We start from the raw sequence: 24,595 nt of genomic DNA, 5'->3' as shown, positions 1-24,595 counted from the left end.
CACTACGACACTTAGCTCAATTTAAAGTGCACGGTCATCCTCTACTCTCCTGCTACTTATGGACTCTCGTAAGCACCGCATTGTCATTTTATATGACACTATATTACATACCATATTGTTTTATAATTATTGAAGAGGATATTTTATAAGTATGATTTACTTAAAACACATCATACAATTTATTTTGTTTAGATCCTAACACTGCAAAACACTTTCCGATTCTATCTTTGAAATGCTATTTCTAATATGAATCAACAAGCGGTTACCATGCAAGATATACCCACATTCTGCAATAAATGGACGGGAAATAGGGGCATTCTTTCACTGTGCTACTGCTTCGCATCGAATTAGAAGGAAATCTGTTAAAAACTTTAGCCCCTATCGTGTTCACAAGGTTTACGGAAAAGGGGGAATCGTCAGAACATAATGTCACGAATCGCAGAATATCAACAGAGTTCATCCTCTCATGACCCTAATGCTACACACCAAAGTTGAAATAAATCCTAATTCCAATGCTTCAAGTGAAATTAGAAATAAATATGTTCAAAACTGTTGCCTCTATCGCGTTCACAAGGTTTTCGGAAACTTCGGAACAGAATGTCACTGATCGCTAATTCGGTTCGTTCTCTTGTGACCCCAATGCTACAAACCAAATTTGAAATAAATCCTAATTCCAATGCTTCACATGGAATAAGAAGAAAATCTGCTATAAACGGTAACCTCTCTCACGTTCACAAGGTTTTCGGAAACTTTGGAACAGAATATCACAGTTCGCTAATTAGCGATACGGTTCGTTCTCTCATGAGCAGAGTTGCTACTCACCAAAATCTGTTAAAAACTGTAGCCTGTATCGCGTTCAAAATGTTTTCGTTAAAGGAGGAGGTGGGGGAAACTCTGGAACGGAATGTGGTGGGACGCTGAATATTGATAGGTTTGAACCCAATGCTTAACATCAAATCTGAAAATTCAGAGTTTTTGGCCAAGCGAGCATAACTCTAGAACGGAAGGTTACTAAATACAACTTATCGAAGGGGTTCGACTTCTCATGACCCAAAGCTTCAACGCAAGACACGCCTACATTTTGCAAGAGATGAACGTAGAACAAGGCAAGTCAATAGGACTTATTCTCCTATTGTCCCAATGCTTCACTCTGAACTTGGAGTTCAATTTTGATGCACAAAAACGTCATAAATATTTCACAATTTGTGTAAAAAGCAGGGGCTATAACTCTTGAATAGAAGGTTCTGGTGCTTCCCATGAACTCATCCAAGAACTAATAATCCTTAACACGTATGCTAAGGTGCATCTAAATCGGACAAAAATTGTCCACAAACTGTGTACATATTTCACATTTTGCGTATAAGGCAGGAGGCATAACTCGCCATAATTATGGTGTAACGGTAAAAAATTTGAACGGGACCATAATTCAGGAATCTACCGTCCCATGTGCACCAATACCGAAAGGACCCGGTAGAGGGTCCACAAACAAATGCGAACGATCACACGACGGGCAGTGACCAAGACATAATAAAACCACACAAAAATGTTGGCCTATAAAACTTGTGACCTGTAGAGTGTCCACAAACTAACGTGAACGGCTGTCTGGACGGACAGGGACGACGACATAATACGTCCACATAAAAATGTGTCCGCGTAGAAAATATAGCCTCTATAACATTCAAAATGTTTTAGAAAAAGGAAATGAAATGGGGTTTAACGTCCTACTGTTCTGCTCCGACTGGGCTAATGAATACGGACATCTGCCATACAGTGTGTTATGAGGGAAATTTTGCCCAAGCAGCGGCATGGAACCTCGGTTTTTCTTGCCATCTGAATGACTAGACAGCTGTCCTTGTCAGACCCTTCGTTCCGCACCACTGACAAGGAAAAACCCCGTCAGAAAATGCGGATGGACTTTCTCGGCAAATGCAGGGTATCGAACACGCGACCATCACGCTAGCGAGCCACGTCTTTTTTTTATATATCTTTATTAACAAAAGTATATTTACGTTTACAGGAATCACACAACACAATTATGTACATAATGGATATATACATGCATATAATACAAGGTTAAAAGTTAGTAATTTAATATAAGGAGATTTAAAATAAATCTATGTGCATTTTAAACGATGCCTGTAGTTACCAAGTAATTTTATCTGAAGTTTACCCACTAAGACACCGTGACTCCTTAGAAAAAGGAGGAATAATTGTGGATTGGTAGGTCAGATGTGCACCAAAATGAAACTCATCCAAAATATTTTGATCCTTAACACATATTTATAGTTTCATCAATCAGACAAAAATTAGGGCCCCTGGGGCGTGTACATATTTTGTACATTTTGCACCAAAAGGTAGGGGGCATAACTCCAGAATGGAAGGAAGGTCAGATGCGTACCAAAATCGAAATCATCCAAGAACGTTTGACCCTTAACATATAATTTTAAGTTCCATCTAAATCGGACACTAATCGTAGCCTCACGGGGCCCCACATACTTGGTGTACGTATAACATGCTTTTACACTATTTGCGTGAAGGGGAGCGGCCATTTTGACGAAAAGCTTTGATCCAATTTTTACGAAATTTTAACTCAAGCGTAAGTATGTTGTAACGGTGATATCTTTGAACGGTTTGTAAAATTAAATAGAAATTGTGACATCGAGAGGGGCCACAAGCTACAAACGCGGTTTTTCGAACAATCAGGGGGTCACAATGTACGAATATACCGTCCAATATGCACCAATATCGTCAGGATCCGAGATCTGTGGGATATAAACATATATCTTAAGTTATGACTGCGACCTGTAGCGGGTCCAAAAGCTAAAACACGAATTTATGTCAATAAATATTTGTGAACGGACACGCGGACCGTTGGACAGGGGCGTCGACGTAATACGTCCACTGGATTTGCTTATTTAAAATGTCCACTTTACCTGTACTTTGACTGAAACAAGCTGCTGCTGCTGCGTCGGCCATGGAGCAGTTGCCCAAGTTTAATCTGTCGTTAAATGAGCAGTTTAACAATGAAGGTTCAGCTCCTGTACAATTCATAGCACTCGTCCAATAAGGACCACGATCATCAAGTGAAGCATATGTCGAGTAAGTTGATTGGTATGCTATACCATCCCGGAATCCACGTTCTTTACAAAAAACCTTAGCATTGGTATCATCCCAGAATGTGCTACAGATCCGACCCTTGGTGCCGTAGTGATAGACATCAATAGTACCACCAGTCTCTTTTCGCAAATCAAGTTGATACTGGTAGCCTTAAATATTGATAAAGAGTACCATACAAGTATTAACCGTTGTACATTGAATTAATACATAAAAGTTTATACAAAAAGGTAGCCACGCAAACGAAATACGCCTGCACAGAAAATTAGTCTAGCCATTGACAGCAGCTTATCTGAAAGGAGAACTTAAAAATGTCCGTTAAAAAATTCAGCATCTATCTTGTTCAAAAGGTTCGGGAAAGGTTGGCTGTATCGCTTGAATGCTAAGAACGAAATTTTCGTCCTCTTATGACTCCAATAATTCACACGAAATTTGAAAAAAAAAAAATCTGTTGAAAAGTGTATTCACTATCACATTGATAACGCGGTGTACCCCCGGAACGGAAGGTCACGGAAAGCTGGATATCGACCATAATCCTCGCAGTGTTTCGTTTGATTAGACCTAATCTCACTTATTACTGCTGTAATGGAAGCAAATTTCTGTTCCAAATTATGACTGGTCAATAGTCCGATTAACAACCAATACCTAACTGCGTACTAATATGATTCGGCTTTAAACAGAGCTTTAAATTGGACCAAATATGTTTACATAACGTTACGTCATAACTCCCAATTAACCAGTGCATAGCAGAAAATTGCAGAAAAAATAATTGCGTGACAAACGAGGCTATCAAACGACTACAATGTAAACAATACTGTTTGGGGACGAACAATACTTTCGCCGTTTTTAATACCTTAAATCACAGTCCAAAGCTTAAGGTATGGCCTCAGATTAAACGAAGGGCTGTCGTGCTGCTGTACTTTGGATAAATTTGATTGAATAGACACACTCCCTCAAAAGCTCAAGTATCAGAAGTCAATCCAGCAATAGCCAGAGGGGGATTTCACGGGCCATTGCTTCAGGAATATGGATGTCGACAGGGTCTGTCCCCTCATGACCACAATGCTTATTGCTGTTACAAGGTCTTCGCAAAAGGGGACATAACCCTGGAACGGAATATTGTGGAACTGTGAATAACGGTACGGTTCTTCATCTTATGAGAACAATGCTTCACAATGAAATGTGGGCGTACAACAAGATGATAACTACTTTAAAAAAAAGAAAAATATTTTAAATATTCTTACTTTCATCGATTATATCAGTAGAATTAAAACAGATGGCAGAAGCATAACTCTGAGATTCACAGACTGTTGGTTGTAAGCAATCCATGGAACTAGATTCAGCACCTGAACATACCATACTCATGTTGCTTAGAATTAATCCGCCGTTGTCCCAGAAATAGTTGGAACCATACGCCGAGCAACATACAGCTCTTCCATCACTAAAACCAATATCCTGACAAACTCTTTTGGCACTTAAATCAGTAAATCCAGTATCACAAACTAAATTCCACGTTTCATTAGCATAAAATTGAATTGGTCCCTCTTTTTCACTTGGTGCAAAACTACTCGCCAAACGAACTAAAACATGAGAAACAGAAGAACGTTATTCCCGCATATAGATTGAATCAGTATTCAAATAAACTCAATTAAAAAGCCCCCCGTCTATAAATCAATACTAGAAATTATGCAAACCAATATTTTAATGAAATACAGTGTCCATTAGTCTCACATTCGTCCTAATACAGATTGACCCATATTATATATGCCCACGCTGTAACCATTGTAATTGCTGTAAACACATTACCAGTTTTATAGATTTCCTTTCGAAACTAATGGGATTGTTAGGCTTAGTCTTAAGGGGGCTCTCTGTCGAAAATCTGAGCTTTTAATATAAAATGAATAACAAATAGCATTTTACCATCTTCATAACAGACAATTCCAGCATCATTTCTGTGATTCCTGCAATAATAATATGTATTGATAGACGCTTTCTTCCACCCAGTGTGTGGACAATCTGCCAATTGTGATTCATCTCCAGTGCACTGGAAAGACGATGAATAAACTGGTCCAGCAGGGTTCGGATAATGTTTTCGTTGTGCCCTTCCATCATTGTAGCCCAGAGTTCGACAGAAGACGCTGGCTTCCAGATCATCAAAATACGTTCCACAAATAGAACCCCACACTCCATTCACAGATACTTCAACCCTTCCTATATTATCTTGTGGTCCACCAGCTATTCTATAGTAAATACCTGTATAATAAAGAAGTGAATTCTTATACAGCGCCCATTCCATCAATGTTGCTGTTTAAGTGAAGTATATTTAATTTTGTCCACTTGTATTTGTATTATGACTTTTAGAAAGGAATGTTCTGAACTGTTTCATGTTAGTATATTGTCGTCACTCCCATCTACAAGGCCAGTTTGTCCGCCCACAAATCTTGTAAACGTCACAGGTCATACTCTTTAAGTTGCTGATGTATTACCCCCCCCCCCCATTATACTCAATTATAGAAAATCAGAACTGACCACTTCATTTTTGAGTAGTTATTTTCCCTGAGCCATGTTTGCTTGGCATAGCGATATGTGTGGGTTAAAATACCTGAGATATCAGTACAGAGGATTCCAGCTACATGTCTATTTACACAGGTTTTAACTTCACCCAATGCTATAGTTGTTGGACAAGCTGCAAGACTTCTTTCTGAACCAGTACAGGCCACTTTACTTATCCAGTAAAGCCCATTAGAGGAATAATAAGAATTATATCTAAAATGTTTATACGATGTTCCATTTTTATAACCCAGTTCTCTGCAAGCTACTCTAGCATCGTTATCATCCCAATCATCAGAACATATACTGCCATTTGTACCCAAATAATTAACTATTACTTCTCCCGTATAATTATTACCATCACCAAGACTCCACGTGTAGGCTGTAAAGAATGAGAAACATTTTCACATTAAAATCGATCATAACGAATTTTACATTTCTCTTTAATATTGAGTAAGTCAACCGGTATAATGGAACTATATCCATTCAATTAAAGCTGTCATATTTAATACAGTCATCCTCTCGTAAAATTTATTTATACTTTGCTACGCTAAGATATTTCATACTATTCTGCCAAATTATGATTATTAACTTGAGGACAGCCACCAGATTAGTCGATTTTTAAACCCGTAATATAGCGTATCCGGGAAAGTAACATACGCCCACTAGCGACTTTGTTGTCCTAGCTGTAAATAAGACACAGTTTCTTATAATTTTTACCGTTTTGTTTTTAACGTACTAAAAAAATGATCACAATCCAAATTTAAAATCGGGAAATATTCTTTAATAAACAATTACCAGTCAGGCAAAATAACTTTAGAGGCAGTAGTTTACTGAAAATATTCAAAATCGATAGGAACCATCTTTAGTCCTATAATAGCTATTCCTGAAAATTTACCTCTTGCGGGTGAATGCAAATACGGTAATAATTAAGGTTGATGAACAATCGAATAAACCAGGGCAAACGGCTTTGGAGCTACATTTTCAAAAATGCTCAAAATCGTTTAAAGCAAGATTTATCTTCAGATACTAACTATTCTTGAATATTTCACAAAATCAGTCAAGATCTGAAATCTGATAGAAGAGCAATGTATATTCACCAACTCTCAAATAGATCAAAATAACTTTGGAACTACTTTTGCGAAAACGTCCAACATCGATCTGCCCGTTCCGGGCCCTAATTGGGCTGGTCGTCGTGATAAGACACATCTGGAATTGAACTTAAAGAATACGTGGCATTGAATGTATTTGAACGTAGAATACTTAGTAATAACCTCAACGCTCTTTGCAATCAAACAGCTAATCTGGTTTAATATCCAGTCATAAATTTGAGAACGCTCACATTTTAAGCTGCTTATCAAATATAGAAGTAGACTTACTTGTTGGTTTTGTTCCCTTATAACAAACTAATCCTACATTGTTTGCGTAACAATTTTTGGAATGAGGATTACCATGAGGGCAATCTCGTAGTCGACTTTCGGAACCAGTACATTTTACATTCTCCATTATAGCTGATCCTGAATCACTGAAAGCTCCACAACAAGCCATGACGCCATCATCAAAACCCAACTCTTTACAGGCTACTCCTAAAATTCAGTAGCATGAGTGAATGAAATGAAGTTTAAGGTCCTACTTTTCTAATCCAACTGGTATAATGAAGACTGGCATATGCCATATAGTGTGCTATGCAGGAAATTCTGACTGTCGAGGCTTCTTTACGCGTACGCCAAGGGATACACGGACCGACTTAACGTCGTTCCTTGCCAGGCTCTTCGTTCTGCACCACTAACAAGGAGAAAACACGCTGGAAAAACCCAAGGAACTGTCTCGGGCAACATCGAGCCCAGCGCCTTACTTACCGAGTCAAAAATCCAATAGAAAAACTTTAATTCTAAGTCATATCAAAGTTTACGAACACTGTTGTGTCAGCCGCGAAAAACAATACAAATATGTTTAAGATATTCAGCGATAAGCAGTAACTTAAGTTATCCAGTATTACCGTATTAAACTAAAATACAGTCGGGATGTCACTTACTTGTATTTGTTGGAGACCAATTGTGATCGCAGACATGTCCCCAGTTGTTGTTCCAATAGACTTGCAGCGATCCAGCGGATATACCATCCCCACCTGTTAACCGAACTGAAAAGAAAATATATAAAAATCACAAAAAGTCTATAAACTGGAATACAATTGTAATCTATATAAATTATTAAATAATGTTGGCAATGTATGGGCAATTAAAGATCAGTTTATTCCATTGAAAATTTATTGAGCATGACACTGCGAAAGTTTAAACAGGTCAATGGGGAGTCATGAATTCTGGCCAAAAATACGATCATTAATAAATGTTGACGTTAAAAGTGTCCACGATATCTGCATGACATCTCATAGGAAGCAATGACACCCAAGAAATACAATTACAAAAATGGTGACTAATTTACAATTGTTGACTAGGGATAGAATACTGAGTAAGATGAAAATTTTGTTTCAAAATTAAGAAATAATTTCAAAACATGTGATGCAAATCTTTAATATGTACGTAACACGTGTACAATGTTTGAAAACGACCCACACATTACTTGCACAAGTCTAATGAACCAGAAATGAGTCATTGATTACCTAATTACTTGATTGGTTAATTCAATAGCAGAAATACACATAGCTTTCATACCTACTAATTTCTAACCATAGAGATGGACACGCGCATTAACTTAGCTTATTTCCTGATTTATTTGGTCAGCTAGATATATTGCGTCACTGTCGGTAGATTCCATCGTTTAGTTTGATGATCACTAGCGGAAATGGTGTTTCTTGATAAACAAATTAATGAATGTAATATCTATTTAATGTTATGGTTATGCCCTATCTAATAAACTTTGTATACGAGTTTGAAACCAATTTTGTCTGCGGCCATAATATTGCTACATCATGGAACGTATCAACATATCATATTGTCAGTGAATGCAGGATAATGAATGTATATTTTATAACTGAATCTATTGTAGACTGTCCAGCATAAGCCCATTTGACTGACCAAATAATATTACACCAGTCAAAGAGAAATTAAATGAAATGAAATGGGGTTTAACGTCCTACTGTTCTGCTCTGAACTGGGCTAATGAAGACGGGCATATGCATACGTCATACAGTGTGCAATGAGGGAAATTTTGCCTGGACAGCGGCACTACGGCCTACTCTTATATCGAATTCCAACTGTCAAGGGATCTTTTACGTGCTCGCCAATGTGTACACGGGACCTCATGTTTTCGTCCCATCCGAACGACTAGATAGCTGTCCTTGTCAGGCCCTCCGTCCTGCATCACTGACAAGGTAGAACCACGCCGGAAAATCTGGATGAACTTTCTCGGCCAATGCAGGGATCGAACACCCGACCTCCAGGCTAGCGAGCCAGCGTATTACCCACTTAGCTAACGTGATCCCCCAGTCAAAGAGACATTTGCTCTTGGCAGCTAAGTAATCTCGGCTCATAATCGAGTGAAATATCTCTAGAAGCAATTACTAGAAATTGTGGTTATTTGACGTCTTACTCGTAAATTTCGACACATAACTAAGACTCAGCCGAATATGAAGATTTCGAAATTAGAGCAACTTTCACTTTCGAGGGAACACTATTTAAACTCAAAACTCACCATGGCTGACGAAGTGCGTAGAAAACAACACATTTTTTTCTTTTGCTGTATTTTATACTATAAAATCGTTCTAAGCGTATTGTTTAGTTTGTTTAAGTAGTTTATGTAGGTGTCTATCTTTTGACAACTATATATAGAAAGTTGACTATCTTGTTCTTGCCACAAATTTCCAACTCTTTGTTAGTTGCCAGAAATCAACCTCGTCTCTCAATGTCATTTTTTCACATAGAAAAACTATACATATTATGATTCCAATATGTTTGTTTATTATTTTACAAAGCAGTGGGTCATCCGACCATTACTTTCTATATTGCCGGAGGTATTCGCCTAACTTTGTGAACATTCCACTTTTCCATGATTTTGTCAATTTACCATGAAATTTAAATATTGGATATGGTATGTAGAATATGAATATCTATCATTCTTTACCTCGTCGGTCACCTTTTGCAACACTTCGGGCGGTAATGACAAAACGGTTGCAGGTATTTGCAATAAAAACATCACTTTCTCGGCATAATATTTCACGTCCCTGCTCATTATCGTGACGATCTTGATCCCGTAGGTTCATAAAATCTTGTCTATTTTAGACTACTGGTGTGTGTCAAGCAAAAGACCGACTATAAAGAATGATGAAGTGTATAGGCTGAGGACAGAACCGACTCGATCTTAAGGTGCAGATAGTTCATGGAAAAACGCCAGCTATGTCGTCCGTACCGACTGCTGAAGAGAACAAAGCCAATCGTTTAAATCGAAAACAGAACCGACAGATGACATGAAACTGGAATTGACAAATCCTCGTATTCCGCCCCCGACCACAAAGTTTGGGCCAGTGAGCTACGGTTAATGGTATATGTGAAGTACAGTTAACTAAAGGGAGCATCCATCGCCAAATCTATCTGCACGGTTGGGAAAACCCTTGGACTGAACGTTGCAGATTGCGCTGCTCAAATTTAAGATGGCGCAGCAAATATGCCTGCTCATGATGATGGTTGTGCTGCAAAAATCAGGACTAGTCGCGCACCTAACGCCTATTATTAGCACTGTTACGATCACACACTGTATCTAGTCATATCTAAGACATGTGGAGTAACAGAAAGTCATGATATGTTGCAAGTGCCTGAAAAGGAGTCATGACCTCCAGTGTAATACAAAAAATCATGCCCGTCTATCACGAGAAAGACCAACACCTAATTCGTACAAATATTCTCCGAACTCTGTCATTTGATGATTTGGTTGGATTACTAGTGAGTTTTTCTTATAAAACACTGAGCGCTAAAGAATTCCAATTTTGTTTTCAAAAACAAGTATGCAAAAGGCATGGAATTAGCAAATCATTCATCAGTTGACTGTAAAATCTTAGCGTCATGTCGGTAATGTCCACAAGGATAATGATAAAATCAAACGTAACGGCTATAAATGCAGACATTTTCAAAAGTCAAGACCATGGGAATATTTATTGATGTATAAATGAAGTGACGCAATATGATGTCACGACCATTCGTGAGGTATTTATGAAAACAGTTAAGAAAATAAAATTAAGTCAACTTTTGAGAAACCGACGTAAATAATTCGTATCTTTTTCGTAAGGTAAAATTTTCTCTTAAAGTTACGAACTTTTGTGACTGTCCCCTCAACAAGAACTTTGACTCGAAGTTCGCCACCGGCGCACCTGGAGGATTCATAGAATCATTTCAATATACGCGACTGTTTTCAGATATATTTCAGATTTGGCAACACACTTTTAAGGCCGAAGGCATAGTGCAGAAGTTGCCACAACTTATTTTGAGCGACCCAAAGCTGCTGGCTTTGGGTATGTAGGCCGCCCAATGAAATTTTGATAAGATTGTCTGGAAGGAGTTTTACGAGCATTTGAGAAGAAGAAAGTGAAGAAAGGCAATTCCCCCTCAGCGCAACCCTGCAAAATACTGTCTCGAGACTACACCTGACAAAATCTAAAGTTATTATTTCAAAACACAAAATATAAAACATATCAATTTATTTTATTAGTGATTGTTTAGTCGAAAAGTTGAAAAAAGTCATTTGTTTTATTAACAAGTCATACGATGATAGGGTGCAAATCAAATTATCATTCAAATGTTTCTTTCTATTTATACGAATGGTCCATAGCTAGAGCTTCGTTTTCGCTCACTAGGCAGCACAGCGCAGTTCAAGACTACTGAAACAATGGGCCAGCCAGAGAGTCAGTCAGGCGTGTATGTGGAGGCGTGGGTCAGCAGCATTTACTCACGCGCTCATTTTGGTCGGTGCGTAAATGCCATCCCCGTCCCCAATAAACAAGTGACGGCTGGACACTAAAAGTTCGCGCAGTCCTTAACTCGCCCCGAACTGTCAACTGTGAAAATAAATATTTTATATCCTTACGGTAAAAGGAATAAATATGCCAAGTTCCAAGATTATCCATTCAGAATTCCAGCCTGCGGATTATGCGCCAAAATCAATAGTTGCCGTCCTTAGGGTATAAGGAATAAGTATACCAAGATAATCCATTCAGAATTGTGGCCCCAAAGGCGCTAATCACAAAACTTGAGCTTGGCTCGGCCCCTTGGGGTCAGGACATGCAACAAAATAAATAGGGATCATCCTTTGGGTATACGGAATAAGTTTCAAGACGATCAGTTAAGAAGTGCGGCCTGTAGGCGACACACACACACACACACACCAGCATCAGCGCACCCACACCCACACACCATCGCACACATACACACACACACACACACACACACAACGGCAATATATTTCCTTCACTATAGTATAGTGTGATTGTAGCTGATAAAATCAAATGTTATATTTGGGTACAGGAAACACGACCAAATCACCTATGACATCCCGATTCTTCAAAATGTCTGGGGAGGAGCATCTTCCTGGAGCAATGGCCCGAGACGAGAAATCCCTCTCCATTGCTGGATTGGCTTCTGATACTTGAGCTTTTGAGGGAGTGTGTCTATTATTCCAGCTCATTTAAATCTATTCCAAGTACAGCAACATGACATCCTTTCGTTTAATCTGGGGTCTTCCCTTAAACCTTTGGACAGTGATTTAAGGTATTAAAAACGGTGAAAGTATTGTTCGTCTCCAAACAGTATTGTTTACACTGTTATCCATTTAGATAGCCTTGTTTGTCACGCAAATACGGGTTAATTGGGCTCGTTGCTTCAATCAGTTATATAGTAAGATAACCCGTGTTTGTCATGTTTGTCGTCACTTCCCGTTTCTTCACGTGCTTGTTACATATCTCCCGTAGCAATGATCGCTGTGTTAAAGTTATATTTGGGGTGTATTTAACCAGTTCTATCACATATGTTATAATGACTGACACCAATATTGTCCTTTAAGCGTAATGATATTGTTATACGCAGTTAGCTATTAGACCGGAGGCTCAGCGCGGGAGGGGTGGGGGCATCAAATGGGCACAAAACCAGACCAAACTTTTCTAGAGTGAAATTTTGCGTAGAATACGATGCCGAGTGGTAATCAGTCAACTGTTGGGGCGTTTTTGAGATATTCGGGGTCAAAGGTCAAATGAGTTCATTTGCACTGAAAGTGAATGCGCAGTCATTCTTATATCATGAAAAGAAGCTGAACATGATCGAAAGTAATCACACTTTCAATAAAAATGTAAACTTGCTAAATTCACCTTTGGTCTTAGTGACCCTGGAGGTCAAAAGGTGAAATTTACCGTTTTTGCACTAAGAAGATTTAAAGCAATAAAATGTCAACGTAAAATATAAAAACTAAAGCGAAACCTGTTCTAATTAATAATAGGAACATTTAAAATTTATCTTTAGGTGGTCTTAGCACCGAACTTTTACTTTGGAACGTCGAAAATGATCTTGCATAACAGAACCAGCACACTTTAAAACCTGTTTCAAAAATACGTAACTGCCAAATCGAAATCTCTCAGATTTATTTTCACAACGATTGTTATACATAATGATACTAGTTGTCTGAAAAACAATTGAATAGTTTCAGTGTTGGACTCCACCCCGGCAGGCCGCGTGGATTTCCGAGAATCCCAGTCTAGGAAACCGACGTTAATCTGTGGCGGGAAAACACGTATCTGACGACGAAATTAAAAGTTTGCAAATCTTTTATGAGTTTTTATGAATTTCGCCGGAACATTGTATATTTCGCATTGTACATAGTAGTTCACAGGATATATATGTCGTATTGGTAAATGTTAGCTGGGAAAATTTGGGCAGGATTTGTGACGCGGCCTGCAGGCTAGAGTCCAGCCATGGAACTGTTCAATTATTTTTTTCAGACAACTGGTATCATTATGTATAGCATTCGTTGTAAAACTAATTCGGAGAGATTTTGATTTAACAGTTTTTGTGTATTTTTGAAACAGGCTCCGAAGCGTTTTGGTTCTGTTATGCAAGATCATTTTCGACGTTCCAAAGTAAAAGTTCGGTGCTAAGACCGCTTAAAGATTAATTTTAAATGTTTCTATTATTAATTAGAACAGCTTTAGCTTTAGTTTTTATATTTTACGCTGACATTAAATTTGTTACTTTAAATCTTCCTAGAGCTAAAACGGAAAATGTGACCTTTTGACCTCTAGGGTCACAAAGAAAAAGAGTGAATTTAGCAAGTTTACATTTTTATTGAAAGTGTGATTACTTTCAATCATATTCAGCTTATTTTCATGATACAGGAATAACCGCGCATTCATTTTCAGTGCAAATGAACCCATTTGACCTTTGACTCCGAATATCTCGAAAACGCCCCATCGGCGGATTGATTACCACTCCATTTGATGGACCCCCCCCCCCCCCCCGCGCTGAGCCTCCAGACTTTATTGGATGTTAATCGGACTATTGACCAGTCATAATTTGGAACATAAGTTGGCTTCCATTACAGCAGTGTTAAGTGAGATTAGCTCTAATCAAATGAAACACTGCGAGGGGTATGGGGGGAGGATCCCAAAGCTGTACCACACCCCGCCCTTGCCCGCCCCTTAACCAAATATCCTGCATCCGCCACTGTATTGGGGGTGGGGGGTATACTATCAGAAGTAATGAGCAATTTATATGATGATGATAAATACTGACAGCTTACCGTCATTGTAGCAGTTTACACCAAGATCATAACATCTGGAATAACTATAGATATAACTATATGTACTGGGGTTCCAACTATAGCTGTTACACTGGAATAGTGAGGATTTTGTTCCTGAACATCCTACTCCATTCATCCATACTTTACCAAGCTGACCATACTGTAAAAAAAATTATCATATATAATAAATAACCAACAATCATAAAAACAACCTATTAATACCACATCGTATAGATCAGATGACTGTCAGATACTTTGTTTGACAATATGATGCTAAATCTAGCAATTAAATGCGTTGTTATTCTACAATTACGTCAACAAACGCACTGCCAAAAGCACCTTTTAAATGAAATGAAATGGGGTTTCCTACTTTTCTGCACCGACTGTGCCATAAAGTAAATTTTGTGCGGACAGCAGTGCCACGGCCTTCTCCTATTTAGAATTCCAACTGTCAAGTTTATTTTATGTGCACATCAATGTCTACACGGGACATCGATTTATCGCCCCATCCAGACAATTAGACACTGTCCTTGCCAGGTCCTCCGTCCTTAACCCATCGCGACTCCTTTAAATGTTAAAATGCATAAATATATGACTGTGCTCCATGCAAAGCAATGACTTCCAAGAAATAAAATTTTCAAAATGCTGATTTAAAATAGAATTTTAAGCAAGTAAAACGCTGTAATATTTCCCTTTAATTATACGAGATCTCGATGTTTCATGCCACCTGCTCGAATTGGCATTATAAAAACCCACAGCATAATGATCAACAGTGGTAAAATATATATATATATTCTAAAGATTTCTTTAAAAAAAACAATTGTGGATAGACTCTCTCATTATAACAGGACACAGACCAGTAATTCGCACCGCATTGATTTTAATTTTAAATCATTTGTTGAACTTTCCAATGATATTAATCTTTGGAGCCACGGTGGTTAAGTGGGTAAGACGCAGTGGCGGCGCCAGGGGGGGGGGGGGGGGGGGCAAGGGGGGCCCCCCATTAATCTGGTCTGCCCTCTGTTTGCCCCCCCCCCCCAATAATTTTAGAAAATAAAAAAAAGTATTTGTGATACGTTTCGGTAATCAATACCTTCTACATCCCCACTCAGTTATAAACTTGCATGTTGTAGAGCATTTCCGACAGTCTATTTTTCAAAATTTTCTTGGCGAGGTCCCCAATGGACTCGCTACTTTGGCGCTCACAAAGGTTCGCAGGGGGTTGGATGGCCGAATGGTTAGCACGTGCGTGCTGTATTATAAAGCCTGTCATTGAGTCAACTGGCGTGGTTTCGAATCCCCGGTTGTACGTGACAAGGAGTAGGGTCGCCTGTCCATCCTCGTGCGTTTTCTCCGGGTCCTCCCGTTTCCTCCCACTGCTAAAGACCCCTACGCACAAGCGAATTATTGAAATAAAATTAAACCATATGTTAGTTCCGAAATGACCTAGTTTGTGTCGAGTGGACGCTAAACCCCATTTCTCTCTCTCTCTCTCTCTCTCTCTCTCTCTTAAGGTTCGCAAGTCCGTTCGTTTGACATTTTGTTCTCTAGTCGGATAAACTAGTGATCAGGCGACGAACGGTATCTGGGCAGATCTATTTATCTCGACGACCGGTGCCTGACAGAATACTGTAAGACAGCATTTCCGGCAGTCTATTTTTCAAAATGTTCTGGGGGAGGACTCCCTACTTTGACGCTCGTGAGTGGGCTTCGTCGTGATTCGCAAGTCCGTTCGTTTGACACTTTACCTCATCGATCAGTGTCTGAAATACTGCCAGGCTGCATTTCCGGCAACCTGTTTTTCAAAATTTTCTGGGGGAGGCCCCCTAACCCTAGTTGAAGCTCGTGCCTTTGCCCTCTTAACCTTGGACTTTGCCCCAGCCTTGCCCCTCCAATCACTGACGGCTGGCGCCGCCACTGGTAAGACGCTGGCTCGCTAGCATGGAGGTCGCGTGTTCTATCCCTGCATTGGCCGAGAAAGTTCATCGTGAATTTCCGGCGCGGCTTCCCCTTGTCAGTGGTGCAAGATAGAGGGCCTGGCAAGGACAGTGTCTAATCGTCTGGATGGTACGAAAAATGTGTATACATTGGCGTGCACGTAAAAGATCCATTGGCAATTGGAATCCGATATAAGAGTAATCCTTAGTGCCGCTGTCCGGACCAAATTACCCTCGTAGCACACTGTATGGCGTATGCCCGTCTTCATGGAGCTGAGCTTATGTTATCCACTTTTAGTAACATTATATTTGAGACCCACATACTTATTTCGGTATAATATTAACTTAAGTATTGAACATCATTTGAGGCATTGTGACAACGCCCAAAAATGTTATCAAAATTATGTAAATATATATATATCACTGGGATCTTATTAAATAAAAAATAATTAATCAAAACTTTTGATTTGTTTTTGGTCGTTATGACTAATCTATGATCGTTTTGACTAAACGTTATGTTCATGTTTATTTCAGCCGAGCTAGTTTAAGGCCCTTTCGTCTATAAACTTAAGAAAAAAGTTTCGTTGAGCTCTTTTGCTGGGCTTCTTTTATATTTTGATTTTGTTTATCCAATGTTAAATAATGAGTGTGTGAACATTTTTAATTGTGGAGTAAGCCGATGAATATTTTTTCCAAAAAATGCAAACACAGAAAGGTTTTAATTACAGGGGTATATAATTTTTGAGGAAAAAAAATGAGGTCAACGACGTCATTCTAGCTATCCTTTTAAATTTTAAAACAGCAACTTTGTATATCATTAAAAATAATAAATTAAAGATACTTTAGTTAAGAGTTTTATAAAGATTTGGCCATTCTTGCTATAATAATTCAAAAATAGATGATAAAAAAGACAATGTTGAAAATTTCAGTCAAATAACTTTGTTCTGAACGATAATTACCGGAATTCTAGTGGAATAGGAGCGATCTATAGAGCCACCATTGAATCCTAACTGACGACAGGCCACATTAGCAGTTGACGAACTCAAATATGTCTGACAGACACGTCCCCAGGTCGTCTCATATAATATCCTTACTCGACCTGCTCTTGACGTACCATTAACCAACTGAATACCAATACCTGGGGAAAGAATAACTATGATAATATAGGATTCACAAAATACATACTAATTGGGACTCTTATATGCACATACTTGTTTGTGGGAGCATTATTGTCTGCCAGTCTATAAATTCCGAGACTTTCTGTGTTTATTCAGCTATTCATCATCTTCAATAGAAGGTTTGATTTCAGTTTAACTAGGCACATCTTATCAAGGCATTCACGTAATACCCTGGATATTTCGGCACTAATTTCGATTGGGTATTCACCGACTTTGAGAGCCTATCAGATTCTGTCAGCTAAAGTGTATACCTGTGATAATCGACTTGCAAAGTTCAAGGTTCGTTCAATGTCAAGGTTTCCGTGGAGGTCACTCTGTTTGATTTAAGCGTGTATGTGTCACAACCACTGAATGGATGCTACTGTTCACATGTGTGCAGTAAATGGAGATAACGTAGCTATAAGTTCGGGAATTGTACAGCAATCTAGCAACACCCAGATGGTGTAAAACTCACTGTCGTTGCTTCAGGAACATGGCTATTCATAAGCATTGAACTTGATCAAAATTCAGAATTGTTGTTGCTTGCTGACAATGCACTGTTGCTTACCAAAGTAGCTAAGGTATATTATTTCTGTTTAACCCTGTAGTTCCAATGTTCTCAGTCTAATTTTTAAAAAAATTCAACAGAAACTGTTACAAATGTGAACAATATTTCGAAAACATTCTTTTCACAGCACATCAAAACAAATACGCAGTACACATTTTGAATGTGACCCAACTTAACTTACCTCCATTATTATAACACAGAACACCGGCAGCTGGTCTTCTATAAGAACTAGCAGAAGAACACCCTTTATCTTCACCAAAACCTTTGGAACTACAACTATCTAAACTAGTTTCATTACCAGAACATTTATATCCTCCTAGTACCATTGGTTGACTGGAATGTGTTGTTGTATACACGGCAACACCACCAAGTTTACCTGTTTGCTTACATGTAACATTAGCTTCTGCGTCTGTCCACCCAAAATTACATATTGGTCCATAGAAACCATACTTCGACGCATTTACAACACCTTTTGATATTGGATAGTCAATCTTCACTACTATACCTAGCGAAACAAACAAACCAATTTTTGTGAAAGAGATTATTCGAAGGTTTATGGTAGTAAACACTATAGTTACGAGGTAATCTTTATTCGTAAACGCCGTGGTTACGAATATCGGTGTCCTTAGTTTTATTTCATTGGAGCCAAGTCAGTTTTCTATAATGCTGTCCCAAAACTGATGGCGAGGTGGCCATACGAATATGGAATTTGAATTTCGCGCGAAGATGGCCCCGAACATGGTCAAAAGCAATCAACACCCGAAGCAAGTGCCATGCTTACAGAACGTCACACGATGGCATCCGAACCACACACGAAGGTAATACGAAGATGTGAATTTTGTATAGTAGTTTATACCCGCATGGCACACAAAGGCCACGCGGTGGCTCTGTAGAGTTGCCCATGACTGACCCAGGAAGATGCGTCACAATTTCTTGAAATAAACACCAGATAGTCACACGACCAGAGCCGACTTTGAACATTTACTCTATCGTGTGTCCATCTGGTGTCACTTTACGGAGAGTGTGACAGTGACATCCGCTTAAGATATAATAGCAGATCCTTAAGTCTCATGTTTGAATTTTGCTTTAGATGTCCATTCTATATTACAACAATGAATACAACGCAACTATTAGAGGAAATAAATGATCTGAAACACTTACTTCCGACCTTAATTGGTGTTGCTGAACAATATACAGTGACGTAATGTCCAGAAGCACAGACCCCTGTCGTATACTGACATTCCGTAAGACTTGACTCAGTTCCAGTACAATTGGTGATGGTGATATTTGGTTTGGTACTGGAATAAGACAACTGACCAATTGCGTTACAACACTGCATCTTACCGTCTGCGTAATCCAATTCCTTGCATGCGACACGGGCTGCTTCATCAGTAAACTGATCATCACAAACAGGAATCCACAAATTGTCTTGCTTGATTTCGACCCTGCCATAGTCAAGTCTACTCCCAGCTCCCAAAACACGAACTATTGGAAGAAAATATATTCCATTTTTGTTAAATGGGAAATATACAATATAGTCAAGATACTGTATGTTTTGTGTTATTTCCTGTTATGTTAGAGCCTGTGGTATGTCCAAGGAGTCGAGCATGAGATGTAAGGGATGTTCTATATCATCACCCAAACGGTTCCTAGAACATTCTTCTCTATGGAACTGTTAGTTGTATATAGGCATCAAACAATAATTAACAGTGATGTAAATGGTGACAACGGGAATGAACTGACAGTGCAGATGAAATAAACGATCTACAATAAATTTAAAATATCAGCTCGTTCAGAAGTATTACGGCAACAGCAAACAGCCAACTATATATATATTCATGAAAGGAATTGACTGCAGCGAGATCAGAAAACACGACCAAAATAGAAAAGGTCGCGCATTTCCCGTTTGAGAATAATATTATAAAGCAAAACCGGTAGATATGCATTTCTTTCAACTATTTCTTGAATCATCAATTTTGTGTGTTGGGTCTAGTGCAGTTTTCACATTACATTAGATTTAATAATACATATAGAGTTGTGCTTTGGAAGGACTTAATTGAACTACAATTCTTGTATTATGCTTAGCTTGTATTGATTTACTTCTATAAATATACTTTCTATATTTTTGATCGTGATAATTATCCCGTATTCTACCCATACTTAGACAGCCACATGGTTGGGTGTACAATAACATAAACTATATTATAGCACATATAATATGGTGACATAGCACAAAGGTTCAAAGGGTTTATTTTACCCATCAGTAGAATTGGGCATGGTTGCTACTGTATCAAAGAACTTGAGTGATGTCTTCTTGTCCTGGGCTAGCTGCAGGTTATTAAAACGCACAATTCTGTTTTTCAATTTCCCTGTAGACTCTCTTTCGCTTTAGAGGAGCATCTCCAAAATCACGTTGGACCAACGTAGCCCTGTCTGAATGTTCGATCCGCTTAGCGACATCATGCGGTTGTGGACACCCTCAACACCATTGTATCTAACAATGTAATTTTGCTCTTGGGCGCTATAATTAATATTATTAATAATTAATATCAGGCATCACTATTTCAGTAAGGAATATGAAAAGTCTCTCCGTCCAACCACTCAACATAACGTCGTGCTAATCCATCAAAAAAGAAAAATGTATGATCTGCTATTGGGTTCTTGTTTTAATTGAAATTAATTCTACTAACCTGGTCCGTGGCACCTGACATTAACATGGTAACACCTAAACGCCGTGCCCCAGGTTATAGCACATTCTTTAAGAGAATTCTCTGTTCCCTTACAGTATAAATTAGTTATATAAACAGGACCAGTGCCTTGGTTGTGTGTTCTTAGGGTAAATATTCCTCCTTCGAAACCCTTTTCTCGACAGACAACATCAGCAATCTTGTTTCTAGAGCTGGAGGAAGACGAGTAATAACACAGTTTACCCCAAACACCTTCAATGGCTACCTCCACTCGTCCTGAACCTCTTCTTGTTCCGTTCAAACGAACTTGGAGCCCTGTAGGATACAATAAATAATAGATTATATTTATTGAAGACTTCTATTCTGTCTTAGAAAGATACATAACCGAATACCTGAAGGCTAGGACAACGTATTGTTATTCAATTAATTGCACTTTTATATCTTTTTTTGGTAGTGTTGGCCCATTATTTTACAGAAATCAGTTAATTTGTGTGAGTATGGAATGAACAGTCATTGAGATCATAGCTGCCATAATTTTCCCGGAATCAAGACTATTTGTTTTATATAATTGAAGCACCATGTCAGCTTTTCACAATAATGAGGTAGTGTAGTATGTGATAGTATTTGGTAGAACTGGGTTTTTATTGAGTGGCATTGGGTAAATCGTCCTGTCAAGCGGAATGATAGTGCAGTGTAATTATTTCAAAAATAAAATGATCAGTAATTTAACAATAATTTTACATTATATTATGTAGAATATAATTGTGGCGTGCAGAGGTGTCGTGTCCGTGGGACCACCCCCTTGATTGGATGCCCCCAAGAATCAAGTATATGAGAAAGGTCGGTATTTTAAGTATGTCAAGACATAATCTGCGATTATTTAAATTTAAAAACAAACTGAATTGTACTCTTTAATTAGGATGCTGCCCTGAAATGAATACCCACTGGGTCAATCTAGCGTACGATATTTCATTCATTGAATAATAATACCTGTGTTTTGATAACAATAAACAGCGGCATCACCAACCGAAGAGCAATTTTTGATATCACCCCAAACCATTCCACCACATCTGTTTAGCGAGGATTCGGTACCAGTACACTGTATGTTAGACAGCCATCTCATATTATTGACTGAATATCCATAGTAATTTCTATACACATAAGCAAAACCATTGTTAAATCCTTTCATTTTACAGATAACGGTAGCTTCACTATCGTCAAATCCATCAGGACAAATGTAACCTTTTATGCCCATATACGTGACTTGGACTCGCCCTTTAGAAACTTGGGTTGTTGAACCAATCTGTAACTCATATCCTGGCGAAATAGAAAGGACAAAATTCTACACTTTCTCGAACTAATCCAGGTTTGATTCCTGTATACCAGTTAACTCTAAAAGTTAATATATTATAATACTACCGTCTCGTTTACATTTCGATCTGCTAACGAATTACAGTATAATTCCTTTTATAATTCGATCTCGTAAAAATTGAAATTTATTTAATGAATAAAATTAGTATCTGGTGTTGGTTTCATCACAGGAGTCTGACCTTCTATCCGTATATATATATATGCATACACCATGTCCAACCAGACAATATATAATAAAAAAGAACAGGAATGCAATGCCTGTTGAAGACTCGATTTTACCTGCTCTCGCTTCGGCTCGTTTTTTTTCAACAATTCGTAATGTCAGGCAATCAACCTTTGTCGATTCACTCAGATATGTTTTTTCTTCAATCTAGTCGTTTTCATTTGCATAAATACTCCCACAAAACGATATCATAGCCACTTGTTTCCAATATTTACATTACTTTCGTCCGTTTCCATTTTGTCACGGTCGTCATGCGCTGACGTTGTATATTGTCTGGTTGGACATGCGTACGTAACTAACGTACGAAAATTAATTGGTGGCTAGCTTTTTTTTCGCACGTATACAGTGAATTGCCATTTCGCTCAGTAATCCCAGCCAGAATTTGGCTATTTTCTAAATTTGCGTTAAAGTTTAAAATATTTGTTTTAGAACTGAAACACGTTAACTATTAGTCAATCCCAACGCTAAAAACATCAACAGAATTGATTGTGTATATCTGAAATAGACCCGACCGACGCACAAAATAGTGCAATATGGCGGCCTCTATGAACAACCCTCGCAGACGCTGTCATTGAAGACAACGTCAATTCTATGAGTTGTAGATGTTATTTTTGTGAAAAAATCATTGGAAGAAGAGAGAACATGTTGGGACTGTACGAATTATATAGTCTTTATGGGTGCAACGGACACAATGCTGAAGATAAACCTATTGTTTACAATGTTGACCTCATGACCCATTGACGCCAATGTCATGACCTGTGATGTGTCGATCACGTGATATGGATATCATGGCTACTGACTGTGTCTGAGATACTCCGCAGGTAGCGTGTCTCAGATGCTCAGAATGGTTGGACATGGTGTATGCATATATATATATACGGATAGAATGTCAGACTCATGTGGTTTCATATACATGTACAATCTGACAAATCAATGACTGATTTTAATACAAAGTGGGACTTGGAACTGGAGTATCATGCACCTTGATGCTTCATTAAATTCTCCATTACCGTAAACGATCTGATTAAAATATTTTGTTTTTCGTTTTATATTGTGTATTTTATATTTCACCGGAATCTTAACATCTAACAGTTTATAATAAAGATATGATTTTAATGGGGTTTAACGTCCCTTTAAAGACATACTTTTGAAATAAACTTATGACGTCTGCGCAACGCTGTACTTCAACCATTTTAAGACACCATATAAGTCATTTCATAACTAAAATATGGTACCTTTGTATTTCAACAAGTCGCCACTACATATGGGTCTTTAGCAGTGGGTGGAAACCGGAAGACCAGCACAACTGTGGACCAAAACCACACCTCTTGACTCATTGATAGGCCCTATGATCTAAAGTGCGCACTTTCGACCATTCGGCCCCCCAACTCACCAAACAGCTTAGCTGATGTATTGACTGTTTGTTCTGCCTACAAATTCTGGTCTTCACATGCATTATTGTTCAACTGGAAGTCGACTATGTGTGACTTGTAGCTCTCTATTTTAATCAAGAACACTAACTGGTGTCCTGTGTTTGCGTCCTATCCGGAACTTGCGGTTTAACCTTGTGCGACAACCATATATTTAAGTTATTATGTGAAATTGTTGGAAGACAACGTTATCCTTTAAATTAGAAGCATAAATGATAATATCTTACCTTCACCTGGTAAAGTACTAGAACACGCCACAGATGCATACTTTCTAGTGGGACAATAAGTTAAACTACTTTCATAACTACAGTTCATTAACGAAGGTTCACGGCCAGTGCATGATATCTTGGATCTGAGGATATTGTAGTAAGCATAACGTGTACCAAAAGCCGAACAACAGATACTAATTCCATATTCATAACCAAGTTCATTACAGGTTACTGTGGCATCAACATTAGTAAAGTTCTCGGCACAAATCATACCATATCTTCTGGTTGATTGGTCGTACAACTGAACAGCACCAAACCTTGCATTGGGTTGAAGTCGCACTAAAAGAAAAGAGAGATAGAATGGGGTTTAACATCCACTCAACACAAACTAGGTATTTCAGGACCAACATGTGGTTCAATTTTATTTCAATAATTAGCAGTGGGAGGAAACGGGAGAACCCGGAGAAAACCCACGAGGTTGGACAGACGACCCTACTCCTTATCTCGTACAACCGGGGAATCGAAACCACGCCAGTTGGCTAACCATTCGCCCCCCCCCCCCTCTAAAAGAAAAGATAGGTTGCGAGCAACGAAATATAAGCCCATATCAGATACATAC

The 24,595-nt window shown here is 38.5% G+C and overlaps 1 protein-coding gene across 1 annotated transcript in view; it reads right to left on the bottom strand.

Annotated features, from left to right (window-relative positions):
* LOC130010436 (deleted in malignant brain tumors 1 protein-like) overlaps window positions 1–24,595 on the bottom strand; it is a 58,552-nt gene that overhangs the window by 13,340 nt on the left and 20,617 nt on the right. The window contains exons 15-27 of the mRNA XM_050546794.2: window positions 23,995–24,315; window positions 21,734–22,060; window positions 20,747–21,058; window positions 19,218–19,541; window positions 18,238–18,561; window positions 17,291–17,469; window positions 14,395–14,554; window positions 7,700–7,804; window positions 7,044–7,250; window positions 5,717–6,046; window positions 5,035–5,367; window positions 4,359–4,694; window positions 2,934–3,266 (exon numbers count right to left, since the gene is read on the bottom strand). Coding sequence (XP_050402751.2) covers window positions 2,934–3,266; window positions 4,359–4,694; window positions 5,035–5,367; window positions 5,717–6,046; window positions 7,044–7,250; window positions 7,700–7,804; window positions 14,395–14,554; window positions 17,291–17,469; window positions 18,238–18,561; window positions 19,218–19,541; window positions 20,747–21,058; window positions 21,734–22,060; window positions 23,995–24,315 — 3,591 coding nt within the window. The remainder of the gene's footprint in view (window positions 1–2,933; window positions 3,267–4,358; window positions 4,695–5,034; window positions 5,368–5,716; window positions 6,047–7,043; window positions 7,251–7,699; window positions 7,805–14,394; window positions 14,555–17,290; window positions 17,470–18,237; window positions 18,562–19,217; window positions 19,542–20,746; window positions 21,059–21,733; window positions 22,061–23,994; window positions 24,316–24,595) is intronic.

This window comes from Patella vulgata, chromosome 4 (genome assembly GCF_932274485.2).
Source record: "Patella vulgata chromosome 4, xgPatVulg1.2, whole genome shotgun sequence".
NCBI lineage: Eukaryota > Metazoa > Mollusca > Gastropoda > Patellidae > Patella > Patella vulgata.
The sequence above is the reverse complement of the archived record's forward strand: the minus strand, read 5'-3'. Positions and strand labels throughout refer to the sequence as shown.